Raw genomic sequence first — 20466 nt, 5'->3', positions numbered from 1 at the left:
TGCTGGTGATGGTACAGGGGGTTGAGTGCGTGACCCATATACGGAGGTCTTAGTCCTCGACGTGGCTGTCCCGGGTTCGAGTCCCGACACCAGCAACATTTGCCGCGTGTCTTCCCCTCTCCGTCCCCATTTGTCTATCCATTGTCAAACAACACTGGGAAAAATAAAGGCCACTAGTGCCGCAAAAAAATATCTTATAAAAAAAATTGGTGGTTCAGTGTGACTGAGACACCAACCTGCGATTCAGCGGCATCTTGACGACTTAAGAAAACTATCAGACACTGTCAGATATTTTCTGGGAAAACAGTCCACAATGACTGCCGCTGCGACCTACTTCTGAGTCTTGCTGTCCATTTATTACTAGACTGACATCTTGATCGGTTCGGTAAGGTGCGATTTATCTGCAGCAACAAGACATGCAATCTGACATCTTACCATTAAGATTTTAAGATGTCAAGCTTACACAGTCTCGCATGTATAAATAGTGTAATATTTTTATTTTACAGTTTGTGCTGGGCTTTGACAAACTGGAAATAGCCAAAACCAGAATCTGCAGGACATCATTTTACAAAAACTGGGAATCTGCATCTCCAGTTGTTTCTGCTGCCTTGCAGGAAATTAAGTTTTATTCATACATGTGGGTCATTTGAGAAGCAATGCAACTTACCAGAAATAGGAGATGTAATCTCCTTTCTGTTGCATAAAGCTGGTTGGGTTGTTTGTATTGCAGGAGGTTCAGATCCCCTCTCTTTTTTTGCATTTTGATGTACCTTTCAGACTTTGGCCCTCTCTGTGTTTACAAGATTTAACCCCCTCTCCCCCCCCGCCTTGGCCTTGCTCACTTTCTTTTGATTGGTCCTTTCTTTTGTGTACGCCACCACAGGGCCCACCCCTCCTCTGTCTCTGCTCTCCCATTGACTGTCAGTCTGTTTGGATTACTGTAACCACTCAGGCCTCTCACATGTGCTTTCTCTGTCCCCCCCCACTGTGCACGCCACAGCATATGAGCCATGAGCAGGATTAGGTGACAGAGAGCAGTCTTCTGTTTTCTCTTTCTGAGAAAAGAGAGGCCAGGAGGAAAGAAGGCAGCCATGGAGTTAAAGTAAGTGGGGGGGGGGGGGCTTCTATTTTTTTACGTTTAAATGGAAAAATGATAAGAGGAATAAATAAAAGGAAAGATTTATAATTAAAGGAAGGAATGATCTATAACTATCTTGGTGAATGCCTTGCTAAAAAAATGTTTGCCCAATGATGTTTTTTGGCTTTTGGAAGAAGAAAGGATGACTTTAAAAATAAATGCCTCCACAATAAAGGTATTTTCCTGGGAAGACTTCTCTAGGTTAATACTTGAAAAACAAGTTCCAGCTGCAGATTGAACAGCCTCAGGTGGAACCCATATTTATGCACTTATGTCTTTTTTCCTTTCCCTGCTTTTCGTGCTTGCTGGTAAGTAGCAGGTGCAAAAAGTCAAGTTTGTTCATGTAATCAAAAGCCATTTAAATCGGGCAGTATTCAGTATAAAATATTCACAATCAGTCAAAGTCTTGCATAGTAGTCTCTTCATCTGTGCTGGAGTTTGGATTAATAATTATTCAAGATCTGTTCTTTAAGCAGATATAGGGCTACTAAAATGATTTCATATAGTAAACTGCGCAAACAAAAAGTCTGAAGTGATAAACATGAATATATATTCCAGTACTGCAAACTTTAAGACACTAACTCCAAGCTGGAGCTTTTATTCATATATCGCAAACTGGTTAAAAATCAGCTAAAGTGAAAACTAAAGCAGTTTTTTTTGTCACTGTTTCACTAAGAAAGTGCAGTTTGTTTGGACATTGCACTGTTTTCAGCTTCACTGAATTCAGGTCGACAGATGTGCAGCATGGACGGTTTCCAGTTTCCTTACAGCTGCAGAACTGTACCCTTCAGCTTGAGTTCAGCAGCTAACATACAGACACTCTGACACGGAGATATACAGAGCATTTTCTTATCTCGTGCATGCAGAGTGCAGGGTTGGTAGATATACTGCCTGGCGCACTGACTCAGGATTTCCCAATTTACTCGGTTCCAAGGTTCCCTTGCCCTTTTTTCCTTGAAAAGTATGCATACAATTGGAAAAACCTTAAATGTTGGTGGGGAAAAATATAGAAATTTCCAAGCTTGAGCAGCAAAGCAAAGGTTTTGTAGTTTGTTTGGGATATAAAAACATTAAATCCACTCAAAGTAAAACTTATAAACCTGGTTGAACACACAGTTGATCTGTGGTCTTCTGGTTCAGATGGGTGGGTGTTCGATGAGTGATGTTAAGGCGTGCTCAGCCACTGTAATCTCTCATCCTGTCACCACTGGAATTTTACGATAAGCATGAGAGTGTTCTAATGTTTGGCTGCAGCACTATTGACACATAAACCCCCCTGATTTCACTGGGAACAATGGTTGGAAAGGTTATTTCTGTTAGAGACTTATTGAAGCAGCAGAAGATAAATCTAGTGATTTATCTTCTGCTGCTTCAATGTCTGATGTCCAAACCTTGGCCTTGTGGGTTTAGGTGCTAAAAATTGTTTAAAAACTTACAAAACAACTTAGTTGTTGGGTCACAAAGGCTAACTTCACACTATAGCCAAATGTGGCCCAAATCCAATTTTTAATTTTTTTTAACTCATATTTAACGTTTTCCTGGGAGTCTGAAAGGCCCTATTTTGATCTTTAACCCTTCAAAAATATCCAAATTGTGCCAATTCCATATGTGGTACTAAACTGGATACATATCCGTTAGTTTTCAAAGTATCATGAACGGTCATGTCACATTTCATCGGACTTTGAATTTGCGACTTCACATCCATACAGACGTCTCTACAGAAGGTCCAGTCACTGATTCACAAAAGGCCACTGTAAATAATTCTGCTCATTTTTTTTCCGTACCTTTCTTCGTCTTGTTATGATGTGGTCATAATATTGCTGGTTCCCATTGCTCTTAGTAATGACACAATATTACTCCTGTAAACGGTGCGCTGCTGTGTCATCTACATTCTCCATCTGCGCATGTGGGCTGCTTTGGGGTTGTGAACCGTTCCGACTAAGTGTCCGATGGTGGCCGCATTTAATTAGTAGTTTGATCAACCACTCAAAAACAGTTGGATTTTAGCAAAAAATCAGAACTGAGCATCAGGACCTGCTGTGTGAACCTAGTCATGTTGACAAAAGGTTAACTAAAATTACAATCAGTAATGGAGATTCCAAATCCCCCCAGTACCCATCCCATAACCCACCCAGTGGACACAAAGTTATTACGCTGGGTTATGGCTCAATAATCACGTCATAAGCTGAAACTTCGTCGCTGTGATAGTTTTGCAGGCTTCAGTACTTAACACAGCTCAATTCTGAAACAATCTAATGAAGGTCGAGCCAAAAAAATTTTTTTGCAAAAACATGAATAGGTTTGTACCATTCTGAAAAGCTTTTTCAGAGAGAAAATGTTGTTGCTATTTACCCTCTCCTAGCTTTTTTTTCATGGTCTTTGGCTTACAGGAGATACAAGAACTGAAAGCACTTCGTAATGAAGATGGACACCATCAAATCAGGAAAACTGACTTACCCATGGTAAAATGGGGACCAATGATGTGCAATTGATTGGAAAGTTCTGACAAAAACCTGGAGGATTATCCCTACATATTATCCGAACAAGCTTTTCTTTTGTTTTACAACTAGGTTAAGTTTTGTTTTTTTGAAAGCCTTTCATTTTTCATCAGTGTGGAATATTTTTATTTACTGATGGTATAACTCAGGGGTGTCTAAAATGTGGCCCTCAGGCCCGTGAAAGCAATTTTTTGGTCTGTCAGCAAAGGCGATGCAGATGAAGTTTTTTAAACAGTATTTTTAGGGCGAGATTTGCTTAATTTGTCTTCCAATTGCTGGGACTCACTTTGCCGTTGTAATAATACATGGCAGAAACAGAATGGGAAGCACCTTTTTTGAAATCAGTCATTCACTCCGACTGAGTTGTTGTTGTTGTAACACAGTGTGTTGTGTTCAGAAATGAAGAGAGAGAGAGAGATGGTAGAAACAGCTGAGGTCAGTGCTCTGGAAAGAACTGTGAGAGACCAGCAGAGACCTAAACTAACGTGCAAACCCTCTGAGATGTAATCAAAATGAAACTGTTTTCATATCGGTGAGTGAGAAGGCCTTCTTTTTTGCGCTGGTCTTTTGAAGTGTCATAATGCTTTGTTTCTAATTATGTGAACCTGAAAGTGAAGCAGTTAAAACAGGTTATGTTGCATATCTACTCTTTTTTTTGTTGTTGTTTTAAATGTGTCAGTGCATCTGAGCTATCGTTTTTTTTTTTTGTGTGTGTCTTTTAAGACTTTAGGTAATTCAAAGATTGCCTGCTTCTTTTTACTTGAGCTTTTCATTGTCCGATGAGCTAACCCCTCCCTCCTACTTCCCTATGTCTAAGGGGATTGCTCAATCCAGCTCTCCATCCAACAGGTCCGGACTTCCCTAAACCTGAAAGGTCTCACTAAGCAGGTTTACTGAAAGTTCTGTTTAAGCTGGTGTTGGGAAATAACTCGCCTAGCCTCTGACAGCCTTCATACAAAAAGCCCTTCTTCGACTGGAGGTCTGGACGACTGAGTAGCCCACAGCAGTCATTCACACTTCGACAGTCACTTTTGTTCACGGCTGCTCATTCCCTAATATTACAACTGGCTCTTGGTATATGGACTAGGTTAATTTTAGTAGCTAGGCATGAGCCCCAAGGGCGCTATTTTAACAAACTTGACTAAGGCAACCTATAAAAACCTCCTAAAATATCTTAGAACCAGGCAACAAGACTTTTTACCACCAATGAAAAACCAAAAATACGGTGACTCAAATAATTGAATGTCCACGATTTAACTAGAATTTTATATACTTTCTTTAATTAGTAACGGTCTTGCAGGGGCCAGTAACAGCTTAAATTCGGCAACATATAGCTTCCATAACAGAAATTAATCAATCAACTCAACCTGTCTTTCCCTGATGCTGAAACTAGTGGGTTTGGAGAGGCTTTGAAGACGGAGGCTCATCCATGCACCAGATGGAGACGTTTCTTCTGGTAACAACGAGTGATTTCTTGAAGGAAATACGACTTAATCTTCAGTTTTCTTCTAAGTGGACAGCCACTGATGCTCCAGGTTTTTATGGTTAAACAAGAACTTTGTCATATGTCTCAGAGGACAGTAACTTCTAGAGGCTGAAGAGTTGAAGGAAACCCGGAGACACAAATGAGGTTGATTCAGGACTTCCAGAACGCTGAATCTTAGAGCAATCAGCTGTTCACCAATCAAGTTCACTTCTGTTGTCTGGATAAAAAGGCTTTAGATGAAATCAGATTCTTAATCCTGAGGCACAGTCCTTCCAGGGCACACAGGTTGATCCTCTTTTTAATGCAGTCGATCAGTTGGGCTGTGTCTCTGTTCCTTTTCCATCTGAGCTTCTTTTCTCCGTCCGATCTTGTTCGCTGGTCTTCTGCGAGGAAACAACCGCAGTTCCGTTTTTTAGCTTTGCTTTTATAGTGCAGATGCTCTTACTGGTCAGCCCTTTGTTAGTCTTCTCAGTTATTGCGCAACATACTTTTGCCCAGTACGTTATTGCTCAATACTTAGTCATTGTCATCATGACTTTCTGGTGCTGTTTTTCGGCCTTGAAGATGCCAGTAATAGCGGCGCGGCTGGCTATAGATTCATCCTCCCTTCCTTGCGCTGGTCTTCAAAAGATTCGCTGTCAGCATGCAGCTGGCTCTCGTCACTCCTAGTCATCCTACAGTTCTCGCCCTAATCTGCTCAGTCTTAAACTTTACACAGCATTACACATTCCATTCTCAGCTTTCTGGATTTACTTTAAAACAGTTTTAAAACCATCACTTCATTCTTTTTGTTCATACATCACAACTGATCAACATTATATATTTCAAATATAGCTGATTGAGAATTTCAAACCTTAATGTTTTTTACTTTAATTATCAGTTCTTAACCATATTTCAATCATACATCTTTTAACTTGATAATCAAAGATTACTAATTTCATTTAATACTTGTAAAAGAATGGAAAATCATCATACATCATTTCTTTGAATACACTTGTTTATATTTCTGCAAAAGATAAGATAGATAATATGTGGGTCCACACTGGCCTCTCCAGTCTCTTAGTCCCAGAATATGAGAATATGCGTGTTTCACTCTCTACTGCCTCAACTGTGTATTTTAATAATTATTGCATGAATTACACAAAAGGATATTTAATGTAATTTTTATGGATTTAACTGAGCAGTTAATACATGTTGCATGGATTACATGGAAAGACCTCACCTCATTTTGACAACCTACATTGGCTCCTAACCTGTAGTTGAAGTGAGAGTCTCAATAGAAAAGCCAATTTTTTTTCTCAACTTATGAGCAGTAAATATATCTAGTTTAATGTGTTCTTTGTTAGCAGACACTGTTGTTTGCTATTATCATGTATCTAAAATCTTTACAGTACCATAGGTATTTGTTGGGTAAATCAAACTAAACCGCAAACAGAGATGGGACCTGATTTAATTTCTGTATCCGACCCAGTACGGATGTCATTTTTGAATCATGTGTCCTAGGACACTGATCCAGACTCTGTGGTGGAGTTCAATTTTGGGAGATTTTACTATGGAAGTAGTAGCAAACAGTTAGAGGAAAACTTTATGCAAACACTTGGAGCTCTACAGAGGAGCAACAAAGAGCTTTGGCTGCAGCAGGAAGGCTAACTGGATTAGAGAAAGTTGCTTTACAGGTCCTTCTCAAAATATTAGCATATTGTGATAAAGTTCATTATTTTCCATAATGTAATGATGAAAATTTAGATTCATTGCACACTAACTGAAATATTTCAGGTCTTTTATTGTCTTAATACGGATGATTTTGGCATACAGGTCATGAAAACCCAAAATTCCTATCTCACAAAATTAGCATATCATTAAAAGGGTCTCTAAACGAGCTATGAACCTAATCATCTGAATCAACGAGTTAACTCTAAACACCTGCAAAAGATTCCTGAGGCCTTTAAAACTCCCAGCCTGGTCCATCACTCAAAACCCCAATCATGGGTAAGACTGCCGACCTGACTGCTGTCCAGAAGGCCACTATTGACACCCTCAAGCAAGAGGGTAAGACACAGAAAGAAATTTCTGAACGAATAGGCTGTTCCCAGAGTGCTGTATCAAGGCACCTCAGTGGGAAGTCTGTGGGAAGGAAAAAGTGTGGCAGAAAACGCTGCACAACGAGAAGAGGTGACCGGACCCTGAGGAAGATTGTGTAGAAGGGCCGATTCCAGACCTTGGGGGACCTGCGGAAGCAGTGGACTGAGTCTGGAGTAGAAACATCCAGAGCCACCGTGCACAGGCGTGTGAAGGAAATGGGCTACAGGTGCATGTTTAAAGGTCTTCTTCTTTTATTCAAAGTTCAAAAAGGATCTCCAAACATAGCAAAATCACTGCAGATACAAGAAATCCCAAAACTTACAAAGTTGATACTGCAGGAACATAGTAGGCAAAGTACATAGACGAAGGTAGGTGAACGGCGATATGAACAGGGATTCGAACGGAAGGAACCAGCGAGGAACAAACAAGAACAGAGAGCTTATGAACAGAGGGAAGTGGAGTATGGACCACTGAGAATGAGAGATAGGAAATCAGGGGTGATGAAATTCAGGTGCGGACCAGGCTGTAGAGAACTGAGGGAAAGTGAATAGTTGCTAAGGTGACAAGAATAGAAACAAAACTTAGACTTTTAGGGTTTCAACTTCTATCTACAGTACCATAAAATGGGTAATGTCTGAAAGTATTGGCAGCCTGTTGGTAAGACTGACACAAGGGGGAGGTTGAAAAAAATTTTTACCATTATATCTTCTTGACTTGTTTCAATAACATTTTGTTCAATAACTCCTGTTTTTATTGAGCTTTTAGTGGTTTCTTTTCTATTACTTGTTATGGTTTTCTTATGATTATGACTATTATTATGTGTGTTGTTCTAGTTCCCTTGTCTTCCTTGTAGTTTCTAGTTTAGTTTCTCATTTAGTATCTGTGTTTATGTTTTGGTATTTGTTCACCTGTGCTATTTGTTTACTAGTTTATTTTCTCTATTCCTCCTCGTCCTGGTTCCCTTTCTGTGGTTTAGGTTTTGTTTATTTACAGTCAGGGTTCCTTTATGGGTTCTTTGTTAATTATTAGGTTTTGGTGTTTCTTCTATTCCTTTTAGTTTCTCAGTTTGCTTTAGTTGATGATTATTCTAGGTTTTTATGTTTCTTTTGGTTTATTATCTTCGTCCATAGTTTTGCTTTGATCTGTTTTCCCTGAGTTTTGTTATTTATAGTTTTGTTTTTGTCGTCAGGTTCCTTTGGTTATGTTACTGTCTAGCTTCCCTCATGTTTTCCCCTCTGGATTTATGTTATGGTTTAGCTCTCGTGTTTCGTTTTGTTTCTATTCTTGTCACCTTAGCAACTATTCACTTTCCCTCAGTTCTCTACAGCCTGGTCCGCACCTGAATTTCATCTCCCCTGATTTCCTATCTCTCATTCTCATTGATCCATACTCCACTTCCCTCTGTTCATAAGCTCTCTGTTCTTGTTTGTTCCTCGCTGGGTCCTTCCATTCGAATCCCTGTTCATATCGCCGTTCACCTACCTTCGTCTATGTACTTTGCCTACTATGTTCCTGCAGTATCAACTTTGTAAGTTTTGGGATTTCTTGTATCTGCAGTGATTTTGCTACGTTTGGAGATCCTTTTTGAACTTTGAATAAAAGAAGAAGACCTTTAAACATGCAGCTGCCGAGCTCTTGTCTGTCCTTTGGTCACTCTAAACCTCAGAACGCGACATAAATATTTGCATGTTTTAAAATGCAAATACTGCATCTATCTGCTAAAATGAAATCCAACTTTATTTGTACAGTGCCTTAAAACAACACAGCTGACCAAATGCTGTAAATAAAGATGTTTTAGGAGAGGACTTAAAAACGTTAAGTGTGTCTGTCTGCCTGATAAGTTAAGGGGCCGTGACTGAGAAAGCACGGTCACCTTTAAGTTTCCTCTTTTGCTTTAGGGATGACCAACAAATACTGATCTGCTGACCTGATAGATGCTTTTGTTGTTTGTGAGGATGCCTTCTAGCGAGAAGTGCAGTTGCATAATGCCTTTTACATTTCATAGATGTAATACTTACCTACCTGGGACCTTTTATAGGTTATAGCTTTTGTCTTTAAGTCTTATTATCCTCTATTTGATCAGAATACTGGTATCTTGGTTTTAAAGTAACTGGTCTAAGTAATTTTAACCCTGTTGCTTGTTGCGGTCTATACACTGTTAGACCAGTTTTGTCTCGTTGTGCCGCACTTCTCTGAGTGAGCTCACTATGTTTGTAGAAGGCAGAGATGAGATCTCTGAACACAGCTATCGAGCCGTCATGCATAGTAAAGTGTACTGAATAAAGGGTCCATTAATACCAGCTTTTCCGATTAAGAAATTCCTATTTCACAAATTTCAGCCTGATTAGTCACAGAAATAGAAAATATACTGAAAATCTCCTACTAAAGTTGGTTTCTTGCATACTTTGCAGCCAGAGTTTCTAGTATGAATACATTTTTTCCTCTAAAAATGATCTTGGATGCAAAAAAATGAAGTTGAAATCAAACTTGACATTTTTATGAAAAAAAAACTGAATTAGATCTAATTCATAATTCTGATTTTTACAATTCTGGCCATTCAGATTTTCTGTTTAAATAATCTGCAGGATGTTTGATGCATTCAAATGAGAATAAGAACAGCAACAATATTAAGCTCAATACTTAAAAAGGCTTTATCTTTCTAAATGAATCTTTCACATAATGTTGTCTCACTGCAGTACTTGAACATGCTGAAGATGCATGATGTAGAAAAGTGACTCAGGTGCAGAGCCTTTTCACTAACCTTTCTCAGAAGGTGTCTGGGGTTTGTTCTTTCTAAAGTTTTCATGTTTTAAGTGAACCTTTTGTTGTAGATGTGAACAGTTTGAATCCATCGAGGAGGAAAATCCAGACATTGCTGTGCCCACCTCTGAATTGTCTTCTTTTAATGATTAGAAGCAGCGACCTCACTGCAGTGACTCCTACATGATGGGACCCCCTCACTTTATCTCTAAGGCTTACACCAACCCTACAGAGGAACATTGCTACCGGCATCTTGTACTTTGAGTCATAATCCATATCTTATGACCGGTAAATTGAGAGATTAGTTATCGACTTACCCTTTGTACACCATTGATTGAAACGATACTGCAGATGAGACCCTGATATGTTTATACATCTCCTGCTCATAAGATACCAATGTGCCTAAATTCTTTCACTTGAGGAAATGACTGTCCTTGACCTCGAGAGACCTGTCCACCTTTTTCCAGTTGAGAACCATAGCCTCTGGAGCTGACTTAAACTGCTTCAGTGCACAATGAAGGTCATGACTTGAAGATGCCAAAAGAACCAAAGAGGACCCTGAAGTTCCCAAACCAAACCCCATCATCTCCATGACATAAACACTAGAAACATGGTTAAGGACAAGGTGCAGCCATGGCAGAGTCCAACAAAAAATGGAACAAGGAGGAATATATGTTTTGTGACAAGAATGTGGACACCGCTCTTGCTTTGGACCACATGGGCCTTTAAAAACATACCCAGCACCCCAACAAAACGCAGTAGTGAACACGATCGCAGGCCTTCTCCAAAAAAACACAGGTGATCCAGACAACCAAACTCCGGTGATCCTCTCAGGAACTTGGATGGTAAAGTTCTAGGCCAGTATTCACAAAGATTCTCGGTCCTCTCAGAGAGCTCCTATTCTAGCCTAAAAATTACTGGCAAAGACTCCTAGCTTAAGTGATTCAGTTCGCTGCTGGGAGCTACTCTGAGCGAGGAGACAAAAGTCCTATCTTAGTGAGGCGGTGTGGTTGACCCCGTTGCTAGGTGTGACGCTGTCTTCTAAGGGCCATGATTGGTAGTTAAAGGGAAAAAAAACAAAAAAATGTGCTCCTAGTAATCAATGGAGAGAAATTAATCAATGATAGAAGTTAGACTGGATTCAGAAACGTGTAAATTATGATGATAAAACTTAGAAAAATTAAATTGTCACACAGCATCGAAATGTTTGAACGTAGCTTATTTACATGGTCGTCATTATTTTGATTTACCTATTATGTTTACTTATCATGCTGGTTGTTTTCATACTTCAGCTATTTTATATTAATTCATTTCATATTAATATTATAATTCCACATTTTACTGTGATCTCCTTCTTGCATAATGAGGTTTAGTTTGGTAAACTAGAACAGAGGAGCAGAGCCTGATGGTGGAGTAGAAGAGAGGAGTGTTGAAAGGTAGATTTGGTCCTGGGATCACAATGGAAACAAACAGGCATTCCCAGCAGATCAATACGTCGTTCCCTCTGCTTTCAGCACCGGCCTGGAATGTGAGCAACTCTGGTACCTGCCGCAATCAGAAGCTAGAGAGGAGATAGCAGCATTCCAGAGGACTTCTCCACAGACGGGGAGCGTTGTAAACAACCATTTAGCTTAGGCTGCTGACATCATCATGTACAATACAGCAAATACTTATTCACCTAATTTACATCTACCTTCTATGTATATTGTGCTTACGTTATTGTACTTTATCTTGTCTAGAGTTCGTATTTATGTGCATACATATTTTTTGAGTTTTTCAAATTTTTTTCCAAATGTATTTTTTGAAAGCATTTTACACTGTAAATATTTCGATAAATCTGTATGTACTATGTTTGTTCATGGTTATTCATTATTGTTTCTATTATTTATTTATCCTTCCTAATATTACCTTACTAGAGATGCACCTTTAATCTGTCCTGCCACTGAAACTATTTCCTTTCACCCTAGGGGGATGATGAGGTTCATCTCATTGCTATATTAATAATTGTATGATTGATTGTTGTAGAAGTTTGTTCTCATTTACTCAACTATTAGGGGGGTGGATCCCTGTGTGATCGAGCTGGTAGCGGTTTATTAATTGTTCTGAGAACATCTCTCCTTTCTCTGTTTTTCCACTTTCCTCTTATGGAGGGAAAATTCTACGAAAAATCTTAGGATTTCTTGAATTCTAAAGACTTTTCCTAGAATGACGTCACTAGTGTGGGGTTACATGAACATCATTACTTGTGACCAATCTGAACACGTCATCTTTTCCCTTTGTGTTCTTTCGTTCCTCCCACAATATATTTGATGGCTGACCTTCCTTCTGTTCTTTGATCTGTTTTTGTTTGCTCTGTGACTGAGCAGGCAGACACACCCAGAAAGACATTTTGTTATTGGCCATGAAGGGAGTCCTCTCCTATCTGTCTCTTATTTCTGTTTGTTAGATCATAGTCAGACAGCCAATACTTGTTCACACACTGCTGGTGCTGCGTGCTCTCGTTGCACCACGCTGCAGTGAGGCAGCATTTTCTGCAGGTGGAGAGGAAAGGAGGGAGATGAATGGATGGGTGTGAGAGAGAGAGAGATGGGAGGAGAGGAAGTGGTGAAGAGGAGGAAAATGGGGAGGGGAAAAGATGATGTAAAAATGAAACGTAATCTGGCTCCAGCTGCCCTTCTCAACTTTTCTCCTGTGTGCACACACCCATAAACACGAAGAAGCCAAGATGCTCTCACACATCCTGGCATCCCCTGTTTGGATTACTGATGATAGGAGGGAGGCGTCATGTCTGGTTAGGATGTGACTTGAAGGTATGTTTGCAGTGATTTGATGCTTTATTACTTTATTAATCTGGAGCCAGTTTTTGGACCTGGAGAGAAGGTCAGTTGATCTGCCCAGTTGTTTATATTGGAGCCCTGCTGTTGTTTCTGTCTGCATATTTGTCTGTCCTTCATGATTCCTCATCTGTACCTCTCTGTGTGTTGGATGAGGGCGACTACATCCAGCAGGAATCATTCCACTTAGTTGCAGTGGCTCTGATTATATAAGAGCAGAGTGTTGTGTAGCTGCTGCGACCTTGTGCACTGTCAGCACAGCACTGCTTCTGCTGTGGCTGTCTGCAGGATTTAGGAGTTTTACTAATCAGTGCTGCATTTGATGATCTGCACGATCTGCTCCTGTGGAGCTGGTGAGGATCTAATCTGAGGTTGACACCCATTTGGTAAGCTTTTCTTATCGTGTCATATCTTTCTCAGCTGAAATCTTTTTGATCTGTTCAGCAACATTTAATATGATGTATTACAGTTCCTCTACTTTGAAAGCTAACAGGCTTTTTGGATGACGGTATCTGCTTTAAGAGAGGAAAATGTATAAAAGAATGAGATTACGGACGTGCACTCAGGAACAAGACTGCCCCTGAGGGTTTTCTTTCCAGCAGCAGAGGTGGCCTGTTTTTGTGCCTGTGTTGAATGTGAGGAGACAATGAAAGCTGTGACACACTTTCTGTGTCTAAGTTAGCTGCCAGATTATTTTAATAGAAATATTACAGAAGGATGCAAGGGAAGATTTCTCAGGCACAGCTGTAGAGTAATGATCTACAGATAATGAATTATGCTCTTTCAGGCTCTGCTTCCAATTCATGCAAGTGCTTTAATTTCCATTTAAATATTTATGACCTAAAAAGCCTGTCTGGACAAACCAGAAAGCATCTCCTGCGCAGCATTTCCCAACATGAGGATCAAAACTCACGCTAGGTTCATAAGGAATGTCTATTCTTCACTTTCTACCTTTATGTTGCTTGGTGGATTGTAGCAGGACATTACTTTTCAAGTAAACAAAAAAATTAAAGAAGGAGCCTTGTGGTTCCATCAGAACTTTCTTTTTTTTTTTTTTGCCTTTTTAATGTCAATTTCACTGCAGCTTTAAATGGGTTTATTTAAACAGTTTCCTTGCACTATCACAAATGTTCACAAAATTACAAGATGAAACAAACAATTTTGGAAAGAGAGTTTAAAGTCTCGATTTAGTCTACAGTCCTACCCTCACCTATGGGCATGAACTTTGGGTCTTGCCTGAAAGAACGAGATACCGGATACAAGCAGCTGAAATGAGCTTCCTCCATCGGGTGGCCGGGCACTCCCTTTATAGGGGTGAGGACCTCGGCCATCCGGGAGGAGCTCGGAGTAGAGCCGCTTCTCCTCCACATCGAGAGGAGTCAGTTGAGGTGGCTCGGGCATCTGTTTCGGATGCCTCCCCCGGGAGGTGTTCCATGCATGTCTCACCAGGTGGAGGCCTGGGGAATGGCCCAGGACAGACCGGAGGGACTAAGTCTCTCAGCTGGCCTGTGAATGCCTCGGTCTTCCCCTAAAGGATCTGGAGGAGGTGTCTGGGGAGAGGGAATTCTGGGCAGACTCTATTTAGTCTGCTGCCCCTGTGACCCAATCCCAGATAGGTGGAAGACGATGAGTATGAGTTTAAGTGGTTCTGTGGCATGACACCAATTTCATTCTTTAGCTGTAGAAAACCAGTTGGGTTTTTTTTATATCCAATGAAGGACTGGGTTACAGCACCAGGCCAGGTCCAAGGATCGAACCTATTTGGTGGAAAAACAAAACATCAGTGGAAGTGCTTTTTTTGGCCTAAAACTTTGATCTTTTTAAACCAAACATTTATCATCCCCATGATGTCGTTACTGTGTTTCAACAAACTCTGCAGTTTTCTCACTGTCTGTTCTCCACTGGTTTTGTTTGTCACTTCGCAGCAGGGTGCAGCATACGAAGAAGAGGGGCTCCTGTGTCAGAGCTTTAGGATGGCCACGGAAGGCTCCACTATTCCCAGTCCTGTTGTCCGCCAAATCGACAAGCAGTTCCTGATCTGCAGTATATGCCTGGACCGCTACGAAAACCCCAAAGTACTGCCCTGCCTGCACACCTTCTGTGAGAGGTGAGTGGAAATGGCGTGCTGTGAAACAGTATATTGGACACCACCCATTATTCTGTCTTTTCATTTCTTCTTTAGAGGAGATAAGAGAAGGATAACAATTACTTTAAATCCAGACGGTATTGCTGGTTGTATGGCACCATGAAAGAAGATGTGTGTTGCTGTTGTCTTTGGTGTGCTGGTCCTCTCTGTTAAGGAAGTTTTGTTTCTGACACAGTGGACAAATTGTGAATTTTGCATGACTGTTTTCTCTTTGCTCTAAATGCTTCTGGAAAGTCGTGTTACATTTCACAATGTATTTATCACCTGAACGTGTTTAGTCTTTGTTTAAGCAGTGACAATCATCGTGACATTTTCTGTTTTTAAAGTACAGTTTAGCATTTTCTGCTGCTTTATTTATTTAACTTCCCTCAGGGATGGATACGTGTCTGTTACTTGATTTTTATTCATGGAAAGCAGAAAATTTGGGTAATACTATAAAGCTTATTCAGAGATGTTTCATCAGAACATTGGATTGGTGATATAATAAACTTTGCAGCAATGCTTAGATATGTATTAAAACACCTGATTTGATCAAGTTGCCTTCTTAAAACAAATCACAACGTAGGACTGCACAGGACTATATCTCCCTACATTTTCTGATGTTTCACCATGTTGCAGAGTAACCTATGAATACCCAACAAAGCCATGATTAATTGTAACAGAAAAGAAAGAGTAAATCACTTCCAACTTTTACCGGTTTTTGCCACTGGGTTAATTGAAAGGCAATTTCTTTCTTTGTTTTGCATTCCATTACCTCCAGGTGCCTGCAGAATTACATCCCGGCCCACAGCCTCACCCTGTCTTGCCCTGTGTGCCGCCAGACATCCATCCTCCCAGAGAGGGGGGTGGCGGCGCTGCAGGATAACTTCTTCATCACCAACCTGATGGATGTGCTGCAGCGGAAGCCAGATACCTGCAGCCAAGAGGCCGCCACCCTCAACAACATCACCGCCGTGGCTACGGGTCAGCTGCTCTCCTGCCCCAACCATGGAGGAAGTGTAAGAGATGCTTCCAAAACAACCAATCTTCATAATCTCTTGTTTTTTGGTCTTTGGCTTTATTTCACTATTTGAATCAGTTTATTATATTTTGAATCCCTAGGAAACCAATTAACTAGAAGATTAAATAACTGTATTTGCAGAAATTGAGTTTGCACAACTATACCAGACATTGTTAGCATAAAGATGGAAATTACAAATCCGTAATAATGACATTAATATACATGGTAAAAAACTGGTCCAAGGATATAACCCTGGGGAACACCCTTATAGATTGTCTGAAATATTGTCAGTATATTGGAAGTTTAAAATCAGAAACTATGGGATGAGCTATAACCATTTTTGATTAATGTGGCTGAATAATTTGGACCTCTTTATTTGTTTTAGTTGATGGAGTTTTACTGTCCTCCGTGCGAGACAGCCATGTGTCAAGAGTGCACAAGTGGAGAACATGGAGATCACCCAACCGTGCCCCTTAAAGATGTAGTGGAGCAGCACAAGGCCTCGTTACAGGACCAGCTGAATGCTGTTAAGAAGAGGTACAACAGGACAACTCCATTGGATTCAGAGAAATCCTTCCTTTCCCTTCTTTCTTGCTAAATTATTGTATGACAATCCCTCCTCTATCTAGGCTGCCGGAGATAGACTCCGCCCTCCTGACGCTGTCAGAGATCCTGCAGCAGCTGACCAATCGGAAAAGCTCAATTGAGGGTGACATCCACACAACCTTTGATGAGCTGCAGAAAACTCTCAATGTCCGCAAGAGTGTTCTTCTCATGGAACTGGAGGTCAACTATGGGCTCAAACAGAAGGTGAGGAACATGATCTCTGGACACAGATCAGTTGTGATCTTGAATATGGATTTTGGGTTTAAATACCCTACGTAAAATTTAGTTTTATTAAGAAATGTAAGAACAAATTGAATGTTTATTACATTTTTAGATGTTTGGGAACAAAATCTTATTTGGTATGAGCCTATTTAGTCTGTTTCATATTTATTGCAAATGTGTAGCCCATTTACAATATTTAAGCATATAATTTGCAGCTAAGTGACATGAAAAGGATTTTTTCTAAATCATGTAGTGTCATTCTGTTTTTGAAATTCTAGGCAGATATCAAATAAAAACGTACAGAAAAACTCATGAAGCCAAATCTTCTAATTGCATTTATATTATAAAAATACAATAAATCATTTCTGTATCATTTTGTCCAAAGACTTAAGAGCCATCATGCAGGAGAGAGCCACGTGTAGCTGTGGAGCTGCAGATTGCTGACCTCTTATGATTAAAATGTTATATATGAACCATATAATATCCCACTTTTTAGGTTTGATTAGCTTGATTGGAAATCATGGCACACATTTGGGTTTTTGATATTGATCAAAATGATCATGTCCGCCAAGGAGGTAATGTTTTCAATTGAGTTTGTGTGTGTTAGCAACGTTAAGGAAAATTGTTACAGACTGATTCTTGCAGATTATTTTTTACCAGAGGTGTATCTTAGTCCAAGGGGGGAGTCCATTAAATTTGGGTGATGATCCGGATCATGATCCGGATGCAGGATTTTGTTATCAGTGACCCTACGCCGGGTGGCGGAGACGTATGCAGCCTCTGATTGTCTTGTTGTTCAAAGTGTTTTTTTATTTTTGTTGTGCAGCACTCCTGGGCTGTTACATGGTAAATTAATCAGCAGACTTTTAGAGACTGAACACTTGTATTATTCTTGCAAATAAATGAATAAAATATTGGTGATGGATGAACTGCTTTCCTTCTCTAACTCAACACAGGCCTCTCATCAGGCTGCTTTTGCTGGTCTGTTTGTCAGGGCTACAGTTGGCCTCACATCCAATCCACCGCCAGGGGATCAGGGTGAGCTGCCCTTCACTCAGGGAGCTCGCTCACATGGGTGGCTAATGATTTACAATTCATGACTGGAATGAAGTCGACACACTTGACCCCTAGGGAAAACTGAACATGTGACTTTCTGTGGTGCTGGCACTGTGGCTAGATGGAGCCAGTGAGCCGTGGTGTTTTTTCTTTTTTACTTCTGGGTTGATCTGGGTGTGTCGTGCGGTGAGAGCATACAGCACAGCTCTTCTCTTCACAGTTGAGACACTACAATCCCAGCTGGTGCTGTGAATTCAGGGAGTTCCTTAGGTTTCTGAGCTTCTATGAGAGACGAATGAGAGGGATTAGATGAAACATTTGAGATAAAAACATTAATGGCATCTTGCTTTGAAAAAGATGACACTGACGACCAGATCTTGGTGAGTTTTAAAGTATGTTTACTGATATTCTCAGGAGTTTTTCCTACATTGAGTTCTTGTTAGCAATAGTTTTAAAGCTTAACCTTACAACAAGTCGCATTTAGTTAGTGTATATAGTCAGTGCTGCTCTTGTAAACATCCGAAGGGTGAGGAAGAAAACTGAAACAAAAAGAATAACTGATGGAGGAAAAACTTGGCATCAACATTATCCTCCAGGGCGACCCAGTGTATCATATAACATCTTCCGGTTCACTAATGGGGATTTATGGGCCATGCAACTGATATTACTGCAAATATAATTTGAAGCAGATACACAGTGCTTCGTACAATTATTCATTCTTTTCCACATTTTGTCACATCACAGCCACAAACGTCAGTGCATTTTATTGTGAGTTTAAGGGAGGATGGATGGATGGATGGAACTAAATGCAGGACAATCCTGAAGTAAAACCTGTTAGAAGTTCCAAACCATTTTAAACTGGGCATAGGTTTAGTTTGCAGCTGGGCAGTGACCCTGAACGTAGTCAGAGCTAACATAGATTTAGATCAACACATTAATGTATTAGAATGGCCCAATGAAACTCCAGATTTCTGTAGTTCACACCTGTGTAATTGCACCAGAGGGAAGCCTTTTTAACATGGTAAAAAATCAATATTGACATAATGCATGATTATCCTGTATTGAAATTTGGGTTTGACTGCAAAAGACATAATCCATTTCAGTTGTTTCCCACTTATGTTTCAAGCTAATGTTGGCTTCAGATTGCTTAATTTAAATTAAATGTGTTATTTAACCCAATGTTCCTCTGCTGCCCCCTGCTGTCTCCATGTGCAGGTTCTCCAGGCCCAGCTTGACACCCTGCTCCAGGGCCAGGAAGGCATCAACAGCAGTTGCAACTTCACTGAGCAGGCGCTGAGCCATGGCACCGAGGCTGAGGTGCTGCTGGTGAAGAAGCAGATGGGCGAGCGCCTGATCGAGCTGGCCAATCAGGAGCTCCCTCTGCAACCCAGTGAGAATGACCAGCTGGACTTCCTTGTGGAGACGGATGGATTAAAGAAATCTATCCACAACTTGGGCATTGTGGTAACCACAAACGCAGTCGCATCCGAGACTGTTGCCACAGGTGAAGGGTTAAGACACTGCGTGGTGGGCGTGCCCACAGCCATCACCATAACCACTAAGGACAAAGATGGAGAACTGTGCAAGATGGGTAATGCAGTCATTGCTGCTGAAATCTCCAGCCCTGATGGGAGCAAGGTTGACGGAGAGCTACTGGACAACAAGAACGGCACTTATGACTACCTTTTCACTGCTCCCAAAGAGGGCTCTTTTAACTTATCTCTGCGCCTGTACAACCAACACATCAGAGGAAGTCCGTTTAGAATAAAGGTTAACAAACACGCATCCCCGAACGCAGATGGCACAAAGAGGCTAAAGTCTCCGGGCAGTGGACACATCAAGCAGAAAGCCATCAAGAGGCCGGCGAGTATGTACAGCACAGGGAGGAGGAAAGAGAATCCCATCGAGGATGATCTCATCTTCCGAATAGGTGAGGAGGATGCTTTAACATTAAAGCATCTTTAATACCAGGTGTAAAGTGTTGCCCCACTGTCAAGTGTTTCAAGGGGGCAATGGGATGTAGTCGGCATAGTAATGCACCAATAAAGCTAATAAATTTCAGGTATGTCATGCACAAAAGAATATGGTACTGTGCAAAAGTCTTGAATCTTCTCTCATGTCGGTATACTTTGCTTTAATAAGCCAGACTATCAAATAGTTTCCTAGTGGTCTTCATCCAGAGTTCTGTGGGATTTCTGCAGAGCCTTCGGTTTTATTTGAACTTTGGATGCTTCATTACCCAATTTCTGAACGCTTCATGCACTGTTTGTTCAGACAATGAGTAAAGAGGATAACATGGATGACAAAATAAGCATCAGGCCCACAAAAACCTCTTAAGACATGTTTAAAACTCCAGTCTTTAAGCAGCAGAAAACAGAAATCAGACTGAGGGCCTGAGAGGTGTGTTATTGCTCAGTTGACTGTTTGCCCTGCGCCAAATTCCCAGCCAATTGTTCTTAGGGAATCTCCTTGATGGAGCTAAATTACTAGTTTCTAGTGTTCTCCTTGGTATTTTCCAGAGGTTAAACTTTGGGGCACATTGTGTTTTTTATAAAAGAGGCTGGTTAATAACGTGCTTAAAGACCCACTTAGCTCCAAACCAATTTTCCTTTTGACTGAAATACTTTCCCAATTTTGT

The 20466-nt window shown here is 40.6% G+C and overlaps 1 protein-coding gene across 4 annotated transcripts in view; it reads left to right on the top strand.

Moving 5' to 3' along the window:
• trim2a (tripartite motif containing 2a) overlaps positions 1 to 20466 on the top strand; it is a 37930-nt gene that overhangs the window by 6268 nt on the left and 11196 nt on the right. For 2 of the 4 annotated variants that reach the window (XM_047365774.1, XR_007038328.1), the window contains 5 exons: positions 14724 to 14905; positions 15705 to 15942; positions 16330 to 16481; positions 16574 to 16754; positions 19044 to 19758. In XM_047365774.1, the coding sequence (XP_047221730.1) occupies positions 14772 to 14905; positions 15705 to 15942; positions 16330 to 16481; positions 16574 to 16754; positions 19044 to 19758 (1420 nt within the window). In that variant the 5' untranslated portion in view covers positions 14724 to 14771. Of the gene's footprint in view, positions 1 to 951; positions 1103 to 12528; positions 12775 to 14723; positions 14906 to 15704; positions 15943 to 16329; positions 16482 to 16573; positions 16755 to 19043; positions 19759 to 20466 lie in introns of those variants that run through there. The other 2 variants (XM_047365773.1, XM_047365772.1) reach the window with 2 other exon arrangements.

The sequence above is a fragment of the Girardinichthys multiradiatus genome, chromosome 5, assembly GCF_021462225.1.
Source record: "Girardinichthys multiradiatus isolate DD_20200921_A chromosome 5, DD_fGirMul_XY1, whole genome shotgun sequence".
In the NCBI taxonomy this organism is placed as follows: domain Eukaryota; kingdom Metazoa; phylum Chordata; class Actinopteri; order Cyprinodontiformes; family Goodeidae; genus Girardinichthys; species Girardinichthys multiradiatus.
The sequence above is the reverse complement of the archived record's forward strand: the minus strand, read 5'-3'. Positions and strand labels throughout refer to the sequence as shown.